Source organism: Sinohyriopsis cumingii, chromosome 16 (genome assembly GCF_028554795.1).
Source record: "Sinohyriopsis cumingii isolate HCF-2022 chromosome 16, ASM2855479v2, whole genome shotgun sequence".
In the NCBI taxonomy this organism is placed as follows: Eukaryota; Metazoa; Mollusca; class Bivalvia; order Unionida; family Unionidae; genus Sinohyriopsis; species Sinohyriopsis cumingii.
Window position 1 is genome coordinate 17503915 of NC_142976.1, and position 22480 is coordinate 17526394.

General features: G+C 33.1%; 1 protein-coding gene across 1 annotated transcript in view; it reads left to right on the forward strand.

Annotated features, from left to right (window-relative positions):
- LOC149780003 (voltage-dependent calcium channel type A subunit alpha-1-like) overlaps positions 1-22480 on the forward strand; it is a 384117-nt gene that overhangs the window by 171418 nt on the left and 190219 nt on the right. Inside the window, exons 11-13 of the mRNA XM_089937395.1 lie at positions 2612-2727; positions 16959-17018; positions 20281-20391. Coding sequence (XP_089793521.1) covers positions 2612-2727; positions 16959-17018; positions 20281-20391 — 287 coding nt within the window. The remainder of the gene's footprint in view (positions 1-2611; positions 2728-16958; positions 17019-20280; positions 20392-22480) is intronic.

Here is a 22480-nt window from a genome sequence, read left to right on the forward strand (position 1 = left end):
TATAAGGTTGAAGAAAACAAAACTCTGACAGGATTCAAAATATGATACCTTACACATGATCCATCCACTGAGGAAATCCAAATGTTGGAAACAGTATGGAAAATTTGATAAATTATACAAAATTACATGATTAATATAACATTATTTTGTTTTAAAAAGTAACTTTTTCATGTAGAGCACAGATAAGTACCTTTATGATCAATTATCTTTTTCATGAAGAGCCCAGCTGAGTACCATGATCAGTTACCTTTAAAATTAGCATGTTGTTATGTATGATTCTTCAGAGCTAAACTGTGAAGGTACTCCCTTGTAGTACTCATATCGTCTTAAAGTAGATATGCCCCCATTCATGAAAGTGAAGATGAAGCAAACTTACTCATTACTTAGGTGATGCTTTGTTTGAGCTAAAATTAATGCTGCAATGTCACTTTGTGGCATGATTTTAAAACTCTGAAACACTTTATGAAAAATAATCTAAAATATTCTTTCTTCTTTAAGATGACATCACACATTATTTCAAACTGAATTACACTTGCTTTGAACTCAATAATAACTCACTGTTCATAATTACCAATATATTGCTACATCTGGTAACACACTAACAACACACTGTTAATAATTACCAGTCCTTTACCATGTCTGGTAAAACACTAACAACACACTGTTAATAATTACCAGTCTTTTACCATGTCTGGTAAATCACATACAATACACTGTTAATAATTACCAGTCTATTACCATGTCTGGCAAAACACTAACAACACACTTAATAATTGCCAGTCTTTTACCATGTCTGATAAAACACTAACAACACACTGTTAATAATTACCAGTCTTTTACCATGTCTGATAAAACACTAAGAACACTCTGTTAATAATTACCAGTCAATTACCATGTCTGATAAAACACTAACAACACACTGTTAATAATTACCAGTCTATTACCATGTCTGGTAAAACACTAACAACACACTGTTAATAATTGCCAGTCTTTTACCATGTCTGATAAAACACTAACAACACACTGTTAATAATTACCAGTCTTTTACCATGTCTGCAGGGGCCCCAAGTGGCCGAGTGGTCTAAAGCGCTCTCCGTTACGGATCACTGCCATCTCACCTTTGTCTGCATGGGTTCGAGTCTCGGATTCAGCCAATGTGGGTATGTGAGAAAGCTTGCCAGTAGCTTCTCATGGGTCGGTGGTTCTTTCCGGTATTTTCCCAGGTTCTTCCTCCACCATTAATACTGGCTGCCATGTATAGCCTATCTTATGCTGAAAAATGGCGTTAAACCCTACAACAACTACAACTTTACCATGTCTGGTAGAATGCTGACAGTACATTCGTTTTACAATGACAGTATATTGACACAACACTGACAGATCATTATCAGTAGCTAAGTAATTCAGTACTGACATTCACAATTGGTTGAATTAAACATGAGTATAATATGTACTAAAATGGTGGTAGTCTCCAAGGTCAAACTTAGAAAGGACAAGATCATACTTGATAAACATATGTCCCAAAAGAGGCCAGTATTTCATCTACAAAATTTTAATTGGAGAAGAAATGGACTTTTTGGAATAAAATATTTATACGTTTTCAATATGTGCCAAGAAGTGAGATTGCTCTATTAATTTTAGCTAAAATAAAGCAACAAGTCATTTTATTAAATTTTTAATCATTTGGAGGGGAATGGAAAGTTGGGCCTTTTTAAAATAAAATCAACCACAGAGCACAAGTGAGTTCCTTTACAGTTTTTATTCCTAGCTCATGTAAACAGGATTTTAAATATACTATCCACGTCATGTATTGGGTTTACCAATATGACCAGTGATTGGAAGACCTGCAGCAAGGAATATTGCTTATCAAACCCAGCCTTCTCATTTAGTCTAATATTTATGATTTTATATAGTGTATTTGCCTCAGTAAAAGTTTGTGTCCAACCATAGATAGTATGGATTGCTTATTTGACATAAGAATTGATGTAATGAGTAGACTGAGGTCTGCTGACAGTCACTGTGTTGATCAGTGCTTATTCTGTTTACAGTTGAGCATAGTGTTCTCTCACTGAGTACAGTGCTCAAAAAATTCTGTTTACAGCTGAGTATAGTGCTCTGTAATGCTGTTTACAGTTGAGCATAATGTTCTCTTGCTGAGTACAGTGTTCTATAAAATTATGTTTACATTTGAGTATTGTGTTCTCTTTCACTGAGTGCAATGCTCTCTCACTATCATGCTGTTTATGGAGCCATAATTGTGGACTGTCTTTTATACAAGGCCACTTATATTTAGATATTCTATACATAAAATTGCTATTAAATAATTAATTGTCCATACCTACCTTATATTTTTATGTTTTTCTTTACATCCTTGTGAACTTTCAAGGCATTCTCTCTCCTTCAGAACTTGTTACAGTCCTGACCAATTCAGGCCCAAATATCTCATTGGCCATTCTGATTTATTTTACCAATCATTGAGAACTTGTTAATCTTTCTTTGACATAATCAGCTGCCTTTAAGAAATTCACCTGATTGGCCACCCCACCCCACCCCCATAAATAAGGCAAAACACTTCTTGGATTTATGCTGCTTAATTATTTGTCTTTTACAGAGAATTTGCCAAAGAAAGAGAGAGAGTAGAAAACCGCAGGGCTTTCTTCAAACTCCGCAGAAGGCAGCAGTTAGATCGAGAACTAAATGGCTACTTAGAGTGGATATGCAAAGCAGGTGAGGATATTGTTAATAATAATGATACTAATCACTAAAAATTTTCAGTCAATATTAAGTATAGTGAAATTGGGAGCTATTCATCTTGAATCTAGCAAACAATTTCATAAAATCTCTTTCTTTCTGACTGCAGGTTTTTATTCTGAAATAATGAACTCTAAAAAAACAAAAGTTTGAAAATGAAGATGATAAAATTATGTTCTGTGATTTAATAATAAGCCAATAACAAGTAAGCTATTCATGTGAATGATTGTTTATGCTTTTAAATAAATGTAGAAAAATTGCCAACAATTCTTCAATTTCAAAATATGAACAAATACATGTATTACTATTCCTTAATGAAATTATGTTCAGTTTAACCATATCTCCTGATTAAATAATGGATTTAAAAAAATGCCTGGCTTAATTAATAGAGGTTATTACTAAAGATGAGTTTCATTTTTCTTGGTAAATGGAGATAACAATGTTTGAAGTTTTTCTAAAAGTCACTGTCATTTCTGAGGCTGAATTGATTATTATTATTATTATTATTATTATTATTATTATTATTATTATTATTCACAAATATGTTTATGAAAGTTCCAAGTGAACACTTAAGTTTTGCATTTGTCATTTGTATGTTGCGCCATATTTAGCTCTCTTTCAGCAATGCAAACATTTAAACTGTGAGAGCCTATTGTCAGCATGATTTATGGTTTCTACTTGAGACTTTTTGAAAGTCCTTTCAAGCGCTTGTCCAGCTTATCACAAGAACCACTCAGACATCAACAGAAATAGCTATAATCCAAGTCAATAGACATTAGGTTTAATTTTTAATCATTGATTCGGTTTTTATTGGTCATATAATCAATCACTGAGGCCATAATGCTGTCTTCTAAATATTTTATGTAATCGTATAACATGTATACCTATTATGTAGTGACAGCACTGTTGAAGATTCTGGTTTATGGCAAAATATTATGTGAAATTTAATCAGCCATTTACTGTTAGATATTTTTCCGTATTGTTTTATGCAAACTGCACTTCTTCATAAATCTTTAGTTTGTAATTTTATTTGAATATGGCTGAATTTTGCCAGAAAACAAAGTTATTGTTTAAATTTTATTTCATCTCTTGAAACAGACTGAGCTGATATAAAAGACTAACAATAATATTCAGAGTAACCTTTGCCAGATATGACCAAGCTATGGAATGACCACCAAAATAACTAACTCTCCGTACATATATTCTCACACACATAAATCTAGGGCAAGTGACTTTGAAGAAATATTTTGCCCCATAGTCAAAATTATGTCTAAAAGAACAATCATTCTCTTGGACAAGTAACTGGCATGGAATGAGAGATTAGGATTTGGACAGGTCTCATTTTTTTTTTAAGTCCATCATTTTTTTCATTCACCTGCACATTTTTAAGTATAAAAAGTGTCTTTTTGTGAAAACATGTGTATAGTATGATCATAAAGATTAACTTTCCACAGATATATCATTGAGTATAATGCCAAATCATCATTTACATACTACTGTATTTGAAATCTCACATAGATATATCACCAAGTATGATACCAAATCATGTCATTTACATACTATTTGAAATCTGACATAGATAAATCACTAAGTATAATGCCAAATCATATAATTTACATAATATTTTAAATCTCACATGTTATTATTGTTGTTGTAGAGTTTAACACCATTTTTCAGCACAAGATAGGCTATGCATGGCGGCCAGTATTATTGGTGGAGGAAGAACCCGGAAAACCCCGGGAAGAACCACCGACCCACGAGAAGCTACTGGCAAGCTTTCTCACATACCCACATTGGCCGAATCCTAGACTTGAACGAACGCAGACAGAGGTGAGATGGCAGTGATCCATGACAGAGAGCGCTTTAGACCACATGGCTACTTGGGGCCCCTAAATCTCACATAGATGCATCACTAATGCCAAATCATATAATTTGCATAATATTTAAAATCTCACACAGATATATCACTAGGTATAAGCCAAATCATATCATTTACATAATATTTGAAATCTCTCACAGATATATCACTATGTATAATGCCAAAACATTATTTGCATGATACTTGAATTCTCACATAGATATATCACTAAGTATAATGCCAAATCATATCCTTTACATAGTATTTGAATTCTCACATAGTTATATCACTAAGTATAGTGCCAAATTGTATCATTTACATAATATTTGAAATCTCACAAATCTAATCGTTAATTTGTACTAAGTCATTCCAAATATGGGGTTCAAATAGATTCTTTCTCGTGTGTTCATGAGATACAAAATGTTGCATACTATGTAGAATTTCTCCTAAAGCAAGCCATAAGTGTCCCACCCTTGAAATTGTTTTTAAAAAGTGGGATAGGTATAATAATGGATCATAGTTTCTTAAATAAAAATGTGACAAATTTTTCACAAGGACCAGGATCTGCATGTTGAGCCCACGATCAAAATAATGTTGAAAACTTCTACCAAAATATTAATAAACTTTTAATAATGATGCCAGCATAAAAGTAACTGTTTTTTCTCACTTCCCATTATTGTGGATCAGCTGGCTTATAATATTGTATTGCATCATTGGTACATATGGTAATGTGTCACTTATTGTATGGGGCTGTCACTGATGATATATAATAATCTGCCATATATTGCATGGGGTTATCATTGGATATGTATGGTAATGTGCTTCTTATTGCATGGATTTATCATTGGATATGTATGGTAATGTGACACTTATTGCATGGATTTATCATTGGATAGATAAGGTAATGTGCCAGTTATTGCATGGGGTTATCATTGAATATATATGGCAATGTGACACTTATTGCATGGATTTATCATTGGATATGTATGGTAATGTGACACTTATTGCATGGATTTATCATTGGATATGTATGGTAATGTGACACTTATTGCATGGATTTATCATTGGATATGTATGGTAATGTGACACTTATTGCATGGATTTATCATTGGATATATATGGTAATGTGCCAGTTATTGCATGGGGTTATCATTGGATATGTATGGTAATGTGCCAGTTATTGCATGGATTTATCATTGGATAGATAAGGTAATGTGACACTTATTGCATGGGGTTATCATTGAATATATATGGTAATGTGACACTTATTGCATGGATTTATCATTGGATATATATGGTAATGTGACACTTATTGCATGGGGTTATCATTGGATATGTATGGTAATGTGACACTTATTGCATGGGGTTATCATTGGATATATATGGTAATGTGACACTTATTGCATGGGGTTATCATTGGATATGTATGGTAATGTGCCAGTTATTGCATGGGGTTATCATTGGATAGATAAGGTAATGTGCCAGTTATTGCATGGGGTTATCATTGGATATATATGGTAATGTGCCAGTTATTGCATGGGGTTATCATTGGATATATATGGTAATGTGACACTTATTGCATGGATTTATCATTGGATATGTATGGTAATGTGCCAGTTATTGCATGGGGTTATCATTGGATATATATGGTAATGTGCCAGTTATTGCATGGGGTTATCATTGGATATATATGGTAATGTGCCAGTTATTGCATGGGGTTATCATTGGATATATATGGTAATGTGCCAGTTATTGCATGGGGTTATCATTGGATATATATGGTAATGTGACACTTATTGCATGTGACATGTTATAAATGAGTGAGCATCATACTGAGTGATGTTTAAATAAGTCATTTTGTTGTTCATACCAGTGCAAAAAACACAAAATATGGTATGACCTTTAACAGATTTTCATTAGCTAGGAACTAAATTAATTGAAGTAATTATAGCAGCAAAGATAAAACAAAACTTTATAAAATGAATGGGATCCATGCATTGATAGAGAGTAAACATTTTACTGAGCAACCTTAGAGGAAGGACACTTGTAATTTCCTTATATTCACAGTGTGCCAATGTTTGTGAATTTGGGGTTACTGTATGCTACAAATTTAAACATGGTTGCTATATACCATAGATTTTTATAGGGTTGCTACATACCACAGATTTATATAGGGTTGATACATACCACAGATTTATATAGGATGCTACATATTACAAGGGGCCCCGAGTGGCCGAGTGGTCTAAAGTGCTCTCTGTTATGGATCACTGCCATCTCACCTCTGTCTGTGTTAGTTCAAGTCCAGGATTCGGCCAATGTGGGTATGTGAGAAAGCTTGCCAGTAGCTTCTCGTGGGTCGGTGGTTCTTCCTGGGATTTTCCAGGGTTCTTCCTCCACCATTAATACTGGCAGCCATGCATAGCCTATCGTGTGCTGAAAAATGGCATTAAACCCCACAACAACAACAACAACATATTACAGATTTATATAGGGCTGCTACATAGCGCAGATTTATACATGTTGCTACATAGCACATATTTATATAGGTTGCTACATAGCACAGATTTATATAGGTTGCTACATAGCACAGATTTATATATGGTTGCTACATAGCACAGATTTATATATGGTTGCTACATAGCACATATTTATTTAGGTTCCTACATAGCACAGATTTATATAGGTTGCTACATAGCACAGAATTATATAGGGATGCTACATAGCACATATTTGTATAGGGTGCTACATAGCACAGATTTATTTAGGTTGCTACATAGCACATATTTATATAGGTTGCTACATAGCACAGATTTATATAGGTTGCTACATAGCACAGATTTATATAGGTTGCAACATAGCACATATGTATATAGGGTTGCTACATAGCACATATTTATAAAGGGTTGCTACATTGCACAAATTTATCAAGGTTGCTACATAGCAAAGATTTATATAATGGGTTTCACGGTTGCAACGGAGTTACTGATCATAGTGCCTAAAATTGCCTCCCATAGCTCCAATGCTCATGCCCACAAAAAATTCCAGATCCGGATAGTTCACTGTTCTACACTTGGTTAGTGAAACATAAAGTCAACAAAGGAAGGAATCTTAGCTGTATACAGATCATTATGGTTAAACCAATGAATCAATTATATATGTCTAACATCTTTTGTTCATACTAGGATATTAATTATAGACATTAAATCAGATAATAAGATTCAGTGTCCATACTTACATTATATCAGATAATTAAATAATATTTACTTTCCATACTTAAATCATATCAAATAATTTAATTAAATACACTGTCCATACCTGATAATATAGATTCATTATCCATAATTTCAGATACATTTGTAGGAACATTTCACTTTGCTGTCCGATTTTAAACATTTATTGCACATTTTTGGCTATATAACTTTAACGAAAACAATCTCAACAATTTGCATTCTTCTATGTTGGTATATCTTTCTTTCTCAGTTGTTTTCACAAGGCTAATAGTTCATTTATAACATGAGTTAAGAAAGTTATAACACAAGTTCAGTAAGAAAATTATAACATGAATTTGATATGTCAGCTGATTTGTAATGCTGAAAATTTTAAACTAGAGAAGTTTTTATTAAAAAAATGGAACACAGTATTTTAATGTATTCAGAGGAACTTAGCAAAGCAATAATTACATTAGCTATCATAAAGATAAAGATGGAATATTTATTCATATTTGGGTGTAAATATCGTACAATATTCAGATTAAATAACATGCCCAATGATGTTTATTTTTGTTTCATTTTCTTTTTGACTTTTGAAACATCAAGTATCAGATGGTACATGCAATAACTTTGAGAATAAATTTTCTTTGCTTATGCTGACACGTAATAACTCTCAACTGGGGTCTTTAGACAACATTTCTGATTGCCACCAGCACATTAATGTAGAACAGCCTTCTTAAAGTTATTTTAATTCTGTTTAACTCTCATTGCATCAAATATGTAAGTTTTAAAGATCCAATTATATCACAGATTCTGTCCTATTACTTTGGTTTGCCTTTTAAATCAATATTGATCCACATGACCAGATGTGAAATTGCAAACAGTATGATTTAAAAAAGAGACTGCTTGTAAGAACTTTCTCTACAAGTCAATAATAAATGGATACTCACAAATATTCATATTTGTTGTCTTTATCTTTCTGTCACTCTTTCTATCTTAGCATCATTTTATACTCATTTTTAACCAGAAGTATGTTTATGTAATATACGTATGCAAACACACATTCATTTGAGGATATACATACCCATGCACCAGATGAAATGAGACAGACATACATACAGACAGACAGGCAGATAGGTGAGAGCCACAAATGTCCTATACATGCATAGTGTGTCTAACATTGATATTTCTCCAAAGTGTATACTCTAAAATTTCCAACCGTTCAAGGAAATAAAATTAAAATACTCATCAAGGAGACTCATACGTGCACCTGTCTGTTCAAGTGTGATTGACATTTGTGCATTTTTAAAAACTCAAGTAATTTCAGGAAAAATATAATGAACATTAATAGAAAAGTAACAGTCTAAATCAATCATAAAAGAACCTTGAGAATTTTGCATTTTTTCTCGTTGTCGTTCAACTTCCATTAACTGCAATGATTGAAGATGTAAAAAATAAACATATTGTCATTATTCTTCAAGCAAGATAAATTGCAAGAACTTTTTACGCAGCAATACACTTTTGCACAATCAAATAATACAAACTAGAGCATAAGGTAGTAATGGAAAGATAATGCAGTTCTTAAATGGGCAGAGAATATTTATTTGAAAGCTGGGAGCAGTGCAAGTTAGTGAGAGAAAAAAAAGACGTAAAAACAATTCATAAACTATTCACAGAATTTCTTTTTAAGATAGTGAGATATCGATCCTGCTTGCATAATGTGAGTGGTCTGTCACATTTTCTTGATCTACATCTACCATCTTAATTGATTGAACTATCCGGAAGCGAGTTGCACCAAGATGCCCTCTGGTGTGAAACCCCTATAGGGTTATTACACATACCTTAGCTTAAGAAAGTTGAACATTTTTAAAAATTAATTTTTTATTTCTTTTTCTTTACATTTTTGTAATCTTGGTCTCATGGTCCATAGCTTTAACATGCATTATAATGAACAACAGAATAATGAGTGCGATCTGATATGCATAATTGGTGTACACAATTATATACATGTATCAGATACATTTTCAAAGGTCACACATGCTTGTTTAATAAACCAGGTAATTATAAAATTTTGTTTGCAAAATAAAAAATGTGTCATTACTGTCATTATCCTAATTAACATATGTCATCAGCTCTACAAACAGAATGAAATCCTTGGCATATTTTATGATTTAGATCACCAATGTTAGTAACCCATATGATAATTTATAACAAAGATTTTTCTCACCAGACGAAGTCTAAATTTTGGTTTTCTAGCAGAGATTTTCTCACCTATCATCTTATTTTCAGTTTACTAACAGGGATTTTTCTCACCAGAATAAGTCTCATTTTTAGTTTACCAACAAATATTTTTCTCATCAGATTAACTTTCATTCTCAGTTCATCAATAGAGATAGTTCCAATCAATATACCTTTTTTTCAACTGGAAATTATTATTCCATATTATGTATTAGCTAGCAGCCATGGTGACATTTTAGAACAATCAACAAAATATGTATGTTAAAATTGATTGATGGACTCAAGGGAACTGTGCCAGCAAGTACAAGCTGATCAACTAAATGTTACACATTATCTAATTCTTTCAATTTATAAATTAATATCACATGAGAAAGGTATGCTGCTGTTTCAGTCCCCAGGTATACATAATTACAGTACAATGTCATTTTAATTTAATGCATTAGTGGTAAGATGTAAAAAATCATGATATCCCATGCAGCTTTTAGCACCTGCTTACCTCCCATGATGCATGCTGGGATGACAAAATGTACGCTAAACAACAATATATTTTGTGTTTTGACCCCAAAAATGTGCTGCATTATTAGGGCATGTGTATGCGTTACAATAAATGACCATGTTCATCCATCAGTGGCAACAAAGACTACAGCTTCAGTTCTCTGTTGTCAATTCGTGTGTCTGGAAATAGCTAGTAAGGCCAATCCAGGCAAGGAAGTCTCTCCAATATGTGGAGCACTTAAGGGTTGGTATGGAAGCAGAGGTGTTGGCAGCTCTGGCCTTACAAGTGTCATGTTTTCTGATCGCTTTAGAAATTCTCTTCTGTTGTCTTGCTAAAGCAACAGCTGTAATCTTGCTTTGCTGGGAGGGACAGTCTTGTGCAAGGGTCTCCCATGAGGCAATATCGATCTGCAGGTTTTTCAAAGGCACCTTCATTGAGTCCTTAAAATGATTATTTTGTCCTCCAACAGCATGTTTTCTTTCCCAGTGTTCACCATAGTGCAGCTGTTTACAAATCCATTCCTAGGGCATGCAGATGAAGTGTCCTGCCAATCTAATTTGTTCCCTCTGCTGCAACATGAAGATGGATGGGATGCTGGCCCTCTTGAGAACCTCAGTGTCAGGAAATGTTTCCTGCAACATTATCCACATAATCCTGCAAAGAATTGATTTAGTTGTCTGGAATGTCTGCTATAGACAGTCCAAATCATGCTGGCATACAGGAGGGTGGTGAGCACTGCAGTAATGTGTATTTTCAGCTTGGTGGTAAGGCTTGATGGTTAGGCTTGGTGGTAAGGCTTGCTAGTAAGGCTTGCTGGTAAGGCTTGGTGGTAAGGCTTATTTCTCTGCAATCCTAAACATTCCCACATGGTCTCATGAAGGTTGAGGTGGCTGTGGCAATTGTGCTATTGACCTCATTGTCAGTGTTGACTGCATTGCCAATGTTGACTGCTGTTGTCACTTCATTGTCAATTTTGACTGCTGTTGACTGCATTGTCAATGTTGACTGCTGTTGACTGCATTTTCAATGTTGGCTGCTGTTGTCACTTCATTGTCAATTTTGGCTGCTGTTGACCTCATTGTCAATGTTGACTGCTATTGACCTCATTCAGTGGTGTCTGCTGTTGACCTCATTGTCAATGTTGACTGCTATTGACCTCATTGTCAATGTTGAGTGCTATTGACCTCATTCAGTGGTGTCTGCTATTGACCTCATTGTCAATGTTGACTGCTATTGACCTCATTCAGTGGTGTCTGCTATTGACCTCATTGTCAGTGTTGACTGCTGTTGACCTCATTGTCAATGTTGAGTGCTATCCAGAAGTGTGTTGCCCAGCTCTGTGAAGTTGTCAACAGCCTGGAGTTTCAGTCCATTCATTGTGGTACTTGGTTTGCAATATGGCTTTCCAGGGGCTGGTTGATACATGACTTAAACTTTTTTTGTCCTGATCATGAGGCATCAGTTGGTGCATACATTATTGAACACATCCATGCCATCTATTTGCAACAAATAATGTACATGTGAATGACAATTTGAATGTGATATCTTGATAGAGCATAGATAACATAACTCATTAATGGCAAGAATGTATATGCACACTTTTGTCACATAATTTTTGTTTACATTAATAATGTTATTAAAAAGTGGTGAACAATTGTAAAGATCTTGTACTGCATTTGACCGCCACTATAAGACACCTCAATACAACATGTTTTTTTTATGGTATTCTCATAGATCCCATTAAATTGTGTAATTGTAATAATATGTATAATATACCCCATTATAAGGCAGCCTCACATAAAACACAGTACACCTTTTATGGCACCCTTGAACATATTTAGAGTGACGGATTACAGTAATGCTAAACAAAACGTATTATGTTGTCTAACCATATTCATTCAAGATCTCAGTGTCTAACCATGTTCATTCAAGACCTCAGAGTCTAACCATGACCATTCAAAATCTCAGTGACTAACCATGCTCATTCAAGATCTCAGTGACTAACCATGCTCATTCAAGATCTCAGAGTCTAACCATGCTCATTCAAGATCTCAGAGTCTAGCCATAACCATTCAAAATCTCAGAGTCTAACCGTGTTCATTCTAGATCTCATTGTCTAACCATGCTCATTCAAGACCTCAGAGTCTAACCATGACCATTCAGAATCTGTGTCTGACCATGTTCATTTTGATCTTCATTTAAGTATGCTTGTTAACTATGATCATGCACTCACAGTGACTAAAAAGATCAATGTCATTCAAGATCTCAGAGTCTAAGCATGTTTGTTTAATATCTCAGTATCTCAACATGCTCATTTAAGATCAGTGTCTGGCTATGCTCATTCAGAATCTCAGTGTCTAGCCATGTTCACTCCTGATTGCATTCTCTAAGCATGTTGATTCAAGATCTGTGTCCAACCATGTTCATTCAAAATCTCGGCATCTAACCATGCTCACTCAAAATCTTTATATCTAACCACACTTGTTCAGGGTCTCAGTGTCTAGCCCTGTTCATTCAAGTTTTCAGTGTCTAATTATGCTCATTCAAGATCTGTTTAACCATGATTTTTCACATTCTCAGTCTAGCAATATGTGTTCAAGATCTCAGTGTCTGCCCATGTTCATTCAAGATTGCAGTGTCTAACTACATTCATTCAAGATCCAAGTGCCTAGCCATGCTCACTGAAGATGTCAGTGTCTAACATTGCTTGTTGATGATACATCAACATAGATGTTTGGTACCCAATAATTTATATTAACATGATTACTATCAGAAAAATTTATTTGAACTCATATGTAATTGTTTTTAAATTTTTAGACAATATATATATATCTAGTAATTAATTCTCATGTATCTATACAGCCATTCTGGATTCCTATGAAAGAAATCAAGGTATATAGAATTAATTATAGAGAATTATAAATATACACAATTCTCTATAATTAATTCTGTGTAGATACATGAGAATTAATTACTAGGGCATCATGCGAGTGTGTCTGCTACACATGATGCATATAATACTGATTGAGTACCATCATTTATTGGTGATGTATGCTTAGTCATGAAGGAATATTGGCTCGTGTGTGCAGGCAAGGTGATGGGTGCTGTTTACCTATGGACCTGGGTTCGAATCACTGTATAGTACAAACTAAAAATTCTCTAACATGCATGATAGTATTATTTGTATTAATATATATATATATATATATATATATATATATATATATATATATATATATATATATATATATATATATATATATATATGGTATCATGATGCAAACAGCTTGCTTTTCTATATGCCAATTATGAATGAGGTGTGATTAATCCCATCTTTCTGATATTTAAACAACCACCATAGTTTACCTGGTGATAAAATGTTTGTCTGTTACCTACATTTCTCAGATGGATGACACAAATGAAATATTCATGTTTATAATTTAACTAATTTTCTCTGATGGATAACACAAAGCATATATTACAACTAATTAAATGTTTTAACAATGAAAAAGCCTTTGCAATATGTAGTAAGTAACACCTTCTGGACCAAGAAATTAAACTCATATATTCTAGCTAAATATGTAATAAACAATCTTTACTGATGAAGATGTTACTAAGGCAAGTTTTACTGATAAACAGGTTACAATGCTACAAAGGCAAGTTTTATTGATAAATAGGTTACAATGTTACAAAGGCAAGTTTTGCTGATAAAGGGATTACAATGTTACAAGGGCAAGTTTTACTGATGAACAGGTTACAATGTTACAAAGGCAAGTTTTATTGATAAATAGGCTACAATGTTACAAAGGCAAGTTTTGCTGATAAAGGGATTACAATGTTACCAAGGCAAGTTTTACTGACAAACAGGTTACAATGTTACAAAGGCAAGTTTTATCGATAAACAGGTTACAGTGTTACAAAGGCAAGTTTTACTTGTAAATAGGTTACACTGTTACAAAGGCAAGTTTTACTGATAAATAGGTTAAAATTTTACAAAGGCAAGTTTTATTGATAAACAGGTTACAATGTTACAAAGGCAACTCTTTTATTGGTACTAAGTAGCAGAGTTCCATTAACTGCAACCTGGATGAAGAAACAAATGCCAGTCTTGGACCCCTAATGTTCTCAGATCATGCATCTCATGGACTGATAACTGTAGGAATAAAGAATTCTGTATCCCAAAAAGTAAGATAAAAACTAAACCATAAGGTAATATGTATCATCATTAAAATTTAAATTTATATTTCCAATAATGGACTCCAGTTTCTCAGACTTGGACCTGGGATTTCTAACCAGATTAGGAGTCCTTGACTGCAAATGCTTAAAGACTTGACAGGGAGTTCTACTAAATACATGGACAGATCCAAAAAGTTTACTACACTGGTTCCATTTAGTAAAGAGAGTGGTTTGTTTACTTTGGAATGGCTAACTTTTCTGTTTCTCACATATTTTTTATTTAATATGGTTCAACTGATGCTTTAAGCCTCTCTGTCTGGCCCCTACTGTTTGTATGTGATAACAAATATGTATCCCATCCCCTCTGTCCCCCTACTGTTTGTATGTGATAACAAATATATATTGGATTATTGTTAAGATTTCATCGAAATCAAGAAAACGATGGGATTTATTTATTATAAATACACTAACCTATAAAAATGACATCTGTTAGTAAAATATTTTTTGGGAAATTCCAATGAAATCCCTAAAGCATACTATATATAAGGACTCATGTGGTAGGTCTGCTCATTACAGTGGGATATTGCCTTTGTGTAGGTTGATACCTGCACTAACCAATACACTGTCCCAACTGCATTACACTCAATTTAGATTGCATATGCTGGGATCATATCGCTAAAGTGCCTTAAGTGCAGACTGGAAAGATTTTGCCAAACACATTGTATCGAGGTAGAAATAGTAAGGAATCCTTTACTTGCAGTGATGGAACACAAGGTTGATGATGTTGCATTAAGTAGCACAATTGGCAGGCATCATAACATACATATAAAGCCACAATGAAGTGCACTGGAGTACCCATATACAGTCTGGTTCTCTTACCCTTGTTATAGAATAGATTTCAATATGAGACACGTGAAGTAAAAAGGAATCAATATGCTTGGGTAATAATTCACTGAGACAACATACTAAGGTTTAGATGATACAGGAGTCAAAACAGTCTTACAGCAGAAAGTCATCTCAATAAAAGTATAAGTTGTGAAGAGCATGGTGGACAGCAGGCAGTCAGTATGAGCTGTGAGGAGCATGGTGGACAGCAGGCATTGTCCCAGTATGAGCTGTGAGGAGCATGGTGGACAGCAGGCAGTCTTTCTCATTATAAGCTGTGAGGAGCATGGTTGACAGCAGGCAGTCTTGTTCCATTATGAGCTGTGAAGAGCGTGGTGGACAGCAGGCAGTCATGTCCCAGTTGTCCACTCTTACTGCACAGATCTGTCATCTACTCTACAAACTTTATGACAGTTGAACACATTTCATCTATAATTTTACTTTCTTTACTTGTTTGCTATGAACAAATACTGCAACTAGTGTTTGAATGAATTGACTTAAAAATTGCATTTACCCAAGCCAGTTGCTACCCCTCAGTAATTTTTTCACTAGTGGAGAAAAATGACCCAACTGTTTATATTTAAATACAGAGAACTTGCAAGAAAATCCACAATGAATTTAAATGGCATGTACATATAAGGGACAAACTGTTTGTCCCATGATTATTCTTTATGCATTTGTTTCACATCACAGATGTCTGAGTACTGGAAAAATTAAAAACATCTGTGCAACATTTTCCAATGATATAGTGTCAATCGGTCAAGCTTTTGCATGTAGTTTGTGTCAGATCTCTGTCCTGTGAGGGACTGGTAATAAAACTGCATTTTCCTTTTAACACCAGAATGAGGCTTTCAAAAAATTTGGACAGGTGATTGGGTTAGCTAATGAGATGAGATGATGTAAAGCATGTCATTATTATGGTGAGATGACATTGTATTTCATGAAAACATGGACATCTTTATTGGCTGATTGGGAAATGTTTCCTGCATCGGCATCTGTTTGGAAAGTGAAAGAGAGTAATATAGTCCGAAGCTTCAGGTAGAGTTTTGGTTTAATTTAGGTATCGCAAAATTACTGGTATTTATGAATAAATTGTGAGATAGCAAGAAATATCTTTGTAGTTATGGTTATTTCAGTTTTGACTAATGCACTTTTTATTATCAACAGCATTCAGCAAAGCAGATTATCAGACCCTTGTATGGCAGACCTTCCTATGGAGCCATGCAAGACCCTGGTTCAATGAGACGAATAATTGAAAGAAGCTCCTCAAAAGACTAAATTATTACTGGCTGACCTAATTGTATTTCATTATTTAAAAACAATTTGTTTTTTATTTCCTTTCCAGAAGAAGTTATTCTTACTGAAGAAAGAACAACAGATGAAGAAAAGTTGAAAATTATAGAAGGTGTGTACAAAATTGATCAATCTATAAAGTATCTTGTGAACATATTTTGATGTAACAGAGAATAATGTAAAGATAAAAGAAATAAAAATTGAAGGCAGATTGCAAAATACAGTTTTAAAATAATGTGGTAGAGATCCACCATGTCTGTGAAATAAAAAATAGTGTATATTATTTAGAATATTTTAACATTTACACATCTGAACAGAGATCTTGCAAACAAACAGACACTTGGCCAATAAACTAGAAGTACTGCTTTTGTAAGAGATATTTCATTCCAAATGCAGATTGGAAATTAAAAAACATTTTTTACTCAAATTATAAAATAATTGATCACATGTAACCATACAGCTATATGCAAAAGATTGTACTTGTGTTCAGTAAATGTACATTTTAAAATTCTCAATCAAAAGATTATTAACGTTCATTACATGCCTTTGAAGAGTGTTACTCTTCAATTTTGGAAAAACAAATTAAGTGTACACAATACAAGGAAGGTAAGACTAATCTATGCTGGTCATGTGGAAATGTGCAATGTACAATTAACATTCAGCTTTAGCAAAACTAATAAAATTTTCTGCCTAGGATATAACAGTTTAAGCACTTTATTTTACAGAAAAAACTTTTCATACAAAAATGAATTACAATGTGATGAGGTTTAGTTTATCACATCATTCAAACTGAACTGAATGGATTTTCTACCAAAACAAATGGAGAATGGTTTGTCACACATTTCATTCATTGATTGTAATCTACAAATTGCAAATGTTAATGAGAATGTATGCATTTTCAATGATGACAAGAATATCTAATAGTAAGAACTGTATATTGAAATCTCTTTGGAACTATGACATTCATTTAAATTCTCATATTATTAGTAGATGGAATAAATTACTCTTTTAATGTGATATTTAATTTCATTCTTAACAATGCATGGCACAATTAATTGTTGTAGATGTATCTGTAGACTTGTATGTATGATATATATGTTCTTTTATGTTTACAATGTTTTTGCTTTATATTTTAATTTAGAGGTATGGACTTTGTAGTCTGAAATAAAGAATTCTTATCTTATCTCATCTTAATGAAAAATGATCACAAATGGTTATCAGCAATATTGTGTGTATCCTAGTAAACCAAAATCAGTAATACTGATGTATGTGAGAGTAAACAATTGCCCAAATCATTAATATTGGCATAAATCATATCAAACTATCACCATAATCAAATACTGGTCTATGTCAGAGTAAACAGTCACTAATGGTCCTAAATTGGACATGCAAAATCTAGAAATCAGGTTAAGGGAGATCACTTTTCAGGACTAATTATGGTAGCTGCAAGGGAGAGTATCACTGTTTATTCTTTAGAGATACATTTCAATGCCCAATAAACATTGATTATTACCTAATGAAATATAAGCATATGGATATAGTCAAGTGATACAAAAAACAATTTTAATAATATTTTCAGAGCCAAAGTGGCTCAGTGTCTATTATGTTGTCATGAGCCAAAAGATTCAAATCAGATGGATATTGTAGTGTGTCCTTATGGAGGACAATTTAGACTGATTACCTTGACACTAATTGACCTACTTCTGTTGCTGTCCATAAAATAGCAACCTTTATCAACCCAACCATAACATTTATTCACCTGTATACAAAATATTCTCATGAAATTTAATAATTATTTTTGTTTTCTGTTTCAAATGTTCAAACACATACAAGGAATTATCACTAAATTTTATAATTACTTTTTTTTCTGTCCTGAATATATATTGATGTAGAGTATTGCAAATCACAATATTTTAGTGTTACTTAAGTTTAGTGAGTATTACATTTTGTCATATTATCAACATCAAATTGTAACAATTCGCTGTAGGGCAAGAATGATAATTTGGGGATTTGTTGATACTGTTAATTTCTGCTACATCAGCTAAAGTTTTATATGCATAACTTTAAAAATTCTGATAAATAATTTTTGTCATGCTTAATTGAATTTAAATTATACACACAATGTTAATGAGAGCACTTTATTCACAACGATATATTAAAAAATCTGTGCTCACTCACTGGTATTAGCGACATACACAGTACAATATGATTATTGAATATATTATATTATCTGAAATTTGATAGATATATAACAAAAATATAATTATCTAAATGGTCTTCGTTGCTAGATCATATCTTACTGTCATTACCTGGATTATGACTCGATGCTTTGAATTTTATCCTTATCAGGATTTTGTGATGCAGCATGTGATCAAACAATTAAGATTGCATTACAGTGATAATAATGATTATGTAAACTCATTTACAAACCTCCAAAGCCATCTGGCTGGAAAGTCATTAGTGTTTAAATCATATACATCAGTTTCATCAAAATAAATTGCCAATACCTAAAACTTAAGCAAAATTATATTTTTTTGCTTAATTCAATATGTCACCTTTCTAAAAATGTGTGATTACTGTAATTTAGACCTACCACCTATCCTTGTGTTTACCATATCTACCTGCATACAAGTCAGATCCATCTGAAAAACAACACAGACCCTGATCTGCCATTGCATAATGCACCAGCAGATCAGGTTCTGTGATGTTAGTTCTACTGAATACTGAACAAGCAGCACAGAACTTGCAGAAAAGTAAGGGAATACCATTCCCAGACATTGATGCAACACTACACCCCTGCTTTTATGGATAGCTTACATTACATTAATGTATAGCTTTTCCAGACATCAAACATGCCCTATATGGCATAATTGCGACAGCCAACAGAGTCAGAAATAGTTTGCCTTCTGCTGCTGCCCCATGAAACCATGCTGGTGTTTGACTTCCAACATCATTATTGAATATCATTGATACAGGACAACTTCAAAATAATTTAAAACCAATTGAAAGAAACCAAAAGTGACTAATATGACAAAATTGATCCAAATACCTTTGTTTCTTGAATGAAACATTATTGCACAAAATATTTGGTGATACAGTGTATTTGAGTCTGACAGTATTTTGTATATGTACCATAAGTTTATGACGTAGTTTTTAACATTTCTTTATGTTGGTCACTGGGTTAATACTGTTTTTGAAATCATGTTTTGGAGAACCATGTTGTAAAGGAGAACTGTAAATAATGCAGAGTTAATAATTAAGGTGTAATTAAGTTGTTAAGTGCTCCATGATTGTAAACGTTTATGTTCTGCTAGCATGAATTGTCAATTAACAGTGTAATTTCTATTGATTGTTTCTTCTTCTGCCATTTTCAGCACGTAGAAAAGCAGCAGCCAGGAAAATGAAACAAATAAAAGATGGAAAAGACACAGATGATGATAATGACATTGAAAATGATGATGATTTATTATCTGATGTAAATATAGGTACGTTCATGATCATTTTTCTGATTTACTTGGGTTCCCATAGCAACAACACATGCAGCATGTATATATAGGTATCTTCATGATTTGTGCTTTCTTTAACTTGGGTTCCCATTGTAGGAGGACAGCATGTGTAGATATGTTCAGAGAAACCTACAAAAAGAACACTTACCCATAAAGAAAACTTACCCACAAAGAACACTTACTCAAAAAGAAATATATTTTTCTCTCATTTCGATAAATTCATGATGCAGCTGGCCCATGTGAGAAATGTATTTGGGATATCTCAAAGAAGTACACTTAGTCATTTTATTGATGATATCATTTTTCTGATGATGTTATGTACCGTATATATTTGCGTATAAGTTGAGTCAAACTGCAAACTGCACAGACCTAGATCTGCCATTGCTTAATGCACCAGCAGATCTGGGTCTGTACAGTTTGCTAGATCTAATTAATAACACAAACTTGATCTGCCAGTACACTATGTGATGGCAGATCAGGGTCTGTGTTGTTGGACCTGACTTATACATGAGTATATGTAATATTCATGTAACTTTTCTCATCATTTTAATATTGGATGAAAAAAACAATTATAACAAGTTTTTGTTTGCTTTTTAAGTATTACGAGAATAATTAAAATAAAATCTATGTTTTTTAAAAATATTACAAGAACAATTACAGTAAAATGTTTGTATGTTTTTTGAATATTGAAAAACAATTACAACAAACGTTTTGTCTGCATTTTAAATGACAATACAACAAAATTGTTATCTTCATTTAAAATATTGAAGAAACAATTAGAACAAAATTTTTGTTTGCATTTTAATTCTTGAATAGACAATAAAAATTAAAATTTTAATATTGAAAAAAACAATTACAACAAATTTTATGTCCAAATTTTACATATTAAAATAACAATTATAACAAAAGTTATATTTACATTTTATATATTGAAAAGACAATTACAATAAAAGTTTTGTCTACATTTTAAATATTAAAAAAATAATTACAACAAAAGTTTTGTTTCACTATCTAGTAACATAGTCTTTCTATTGTGAGAGCCATGCCAATGATTCACAACTATTTTTACTAGCCCTTTACTAGCCCTTTGCTAGCCCTTTGATCTGACTTCTAATTAGAAATGAGAGAAAGATAATGACCTCATTATATTTATTGTGTATGATAAGGAAATCTCATTACTTTGTTAGTATGGGATTGGGAAATCTCTTTATATATATTGGTGTGAGATAGGGAAATCTCATTTGTTTTGGTGCAGGATACAGAAATCTCATCATTTGTATTCTTGTGGGATACTGAAATCTCTATATATGTATTGGTGATTGGTTTGGTCAGTGCAGAATACGGAAATCTCATCATTTATTTTGGTGTGGGGTAGGAAAATCTCATCATATGTATTGGTCATTGGTGTGGGATAGAGAAATCTCATCATATGCATTGGTGTGAGATAGGGAAATCTCATATATTGGCAGCTAATAGGGAAATCTCATCATATGTATTGGTGTAGGATAGGGAAAACTTATCCTTGGGGTTAGAATTTGTTGACAAATTATCCTGCAAAGCATCATTTCTTAGTTCAAATTCTGACCCTTGGATAGAATTTCCTATGCTACTCTAATGCATGTGATGTGATTTCCTTATTCTACACAAAAATAAATGATAAGATTTCACTATCTCACACTACAAGTTGTAACCTACACCACCAGCAGTCTGTACTTCTTGCTGACTGTAAAGCCACAGAAACAAGAATATAAAAAGTGAACATAATTTACTCATTTCATTCATTGATTTATAATGTTTAACTGGATTGCCATCAAGCAGTCCATAAAATTGTCACCTTCTTCACATTTCAAACCTAACAGAACTTCAACACTAACATGTCATCCATAGTTGTGTGGGTGAGTCTGCTTTTCAAGCAACAGGAGTGTTGCAGCTTTGTAAGCTCCTGATAGATCAATAATTTAAATGTAAGAACATATTTTTACCCCATTTTTCAAAGTTAGTTTTTTTTTGTGGAAATATTAGAATTAATCATTGCATATATTGGATGCAGATGAAATAGTGTTCATTT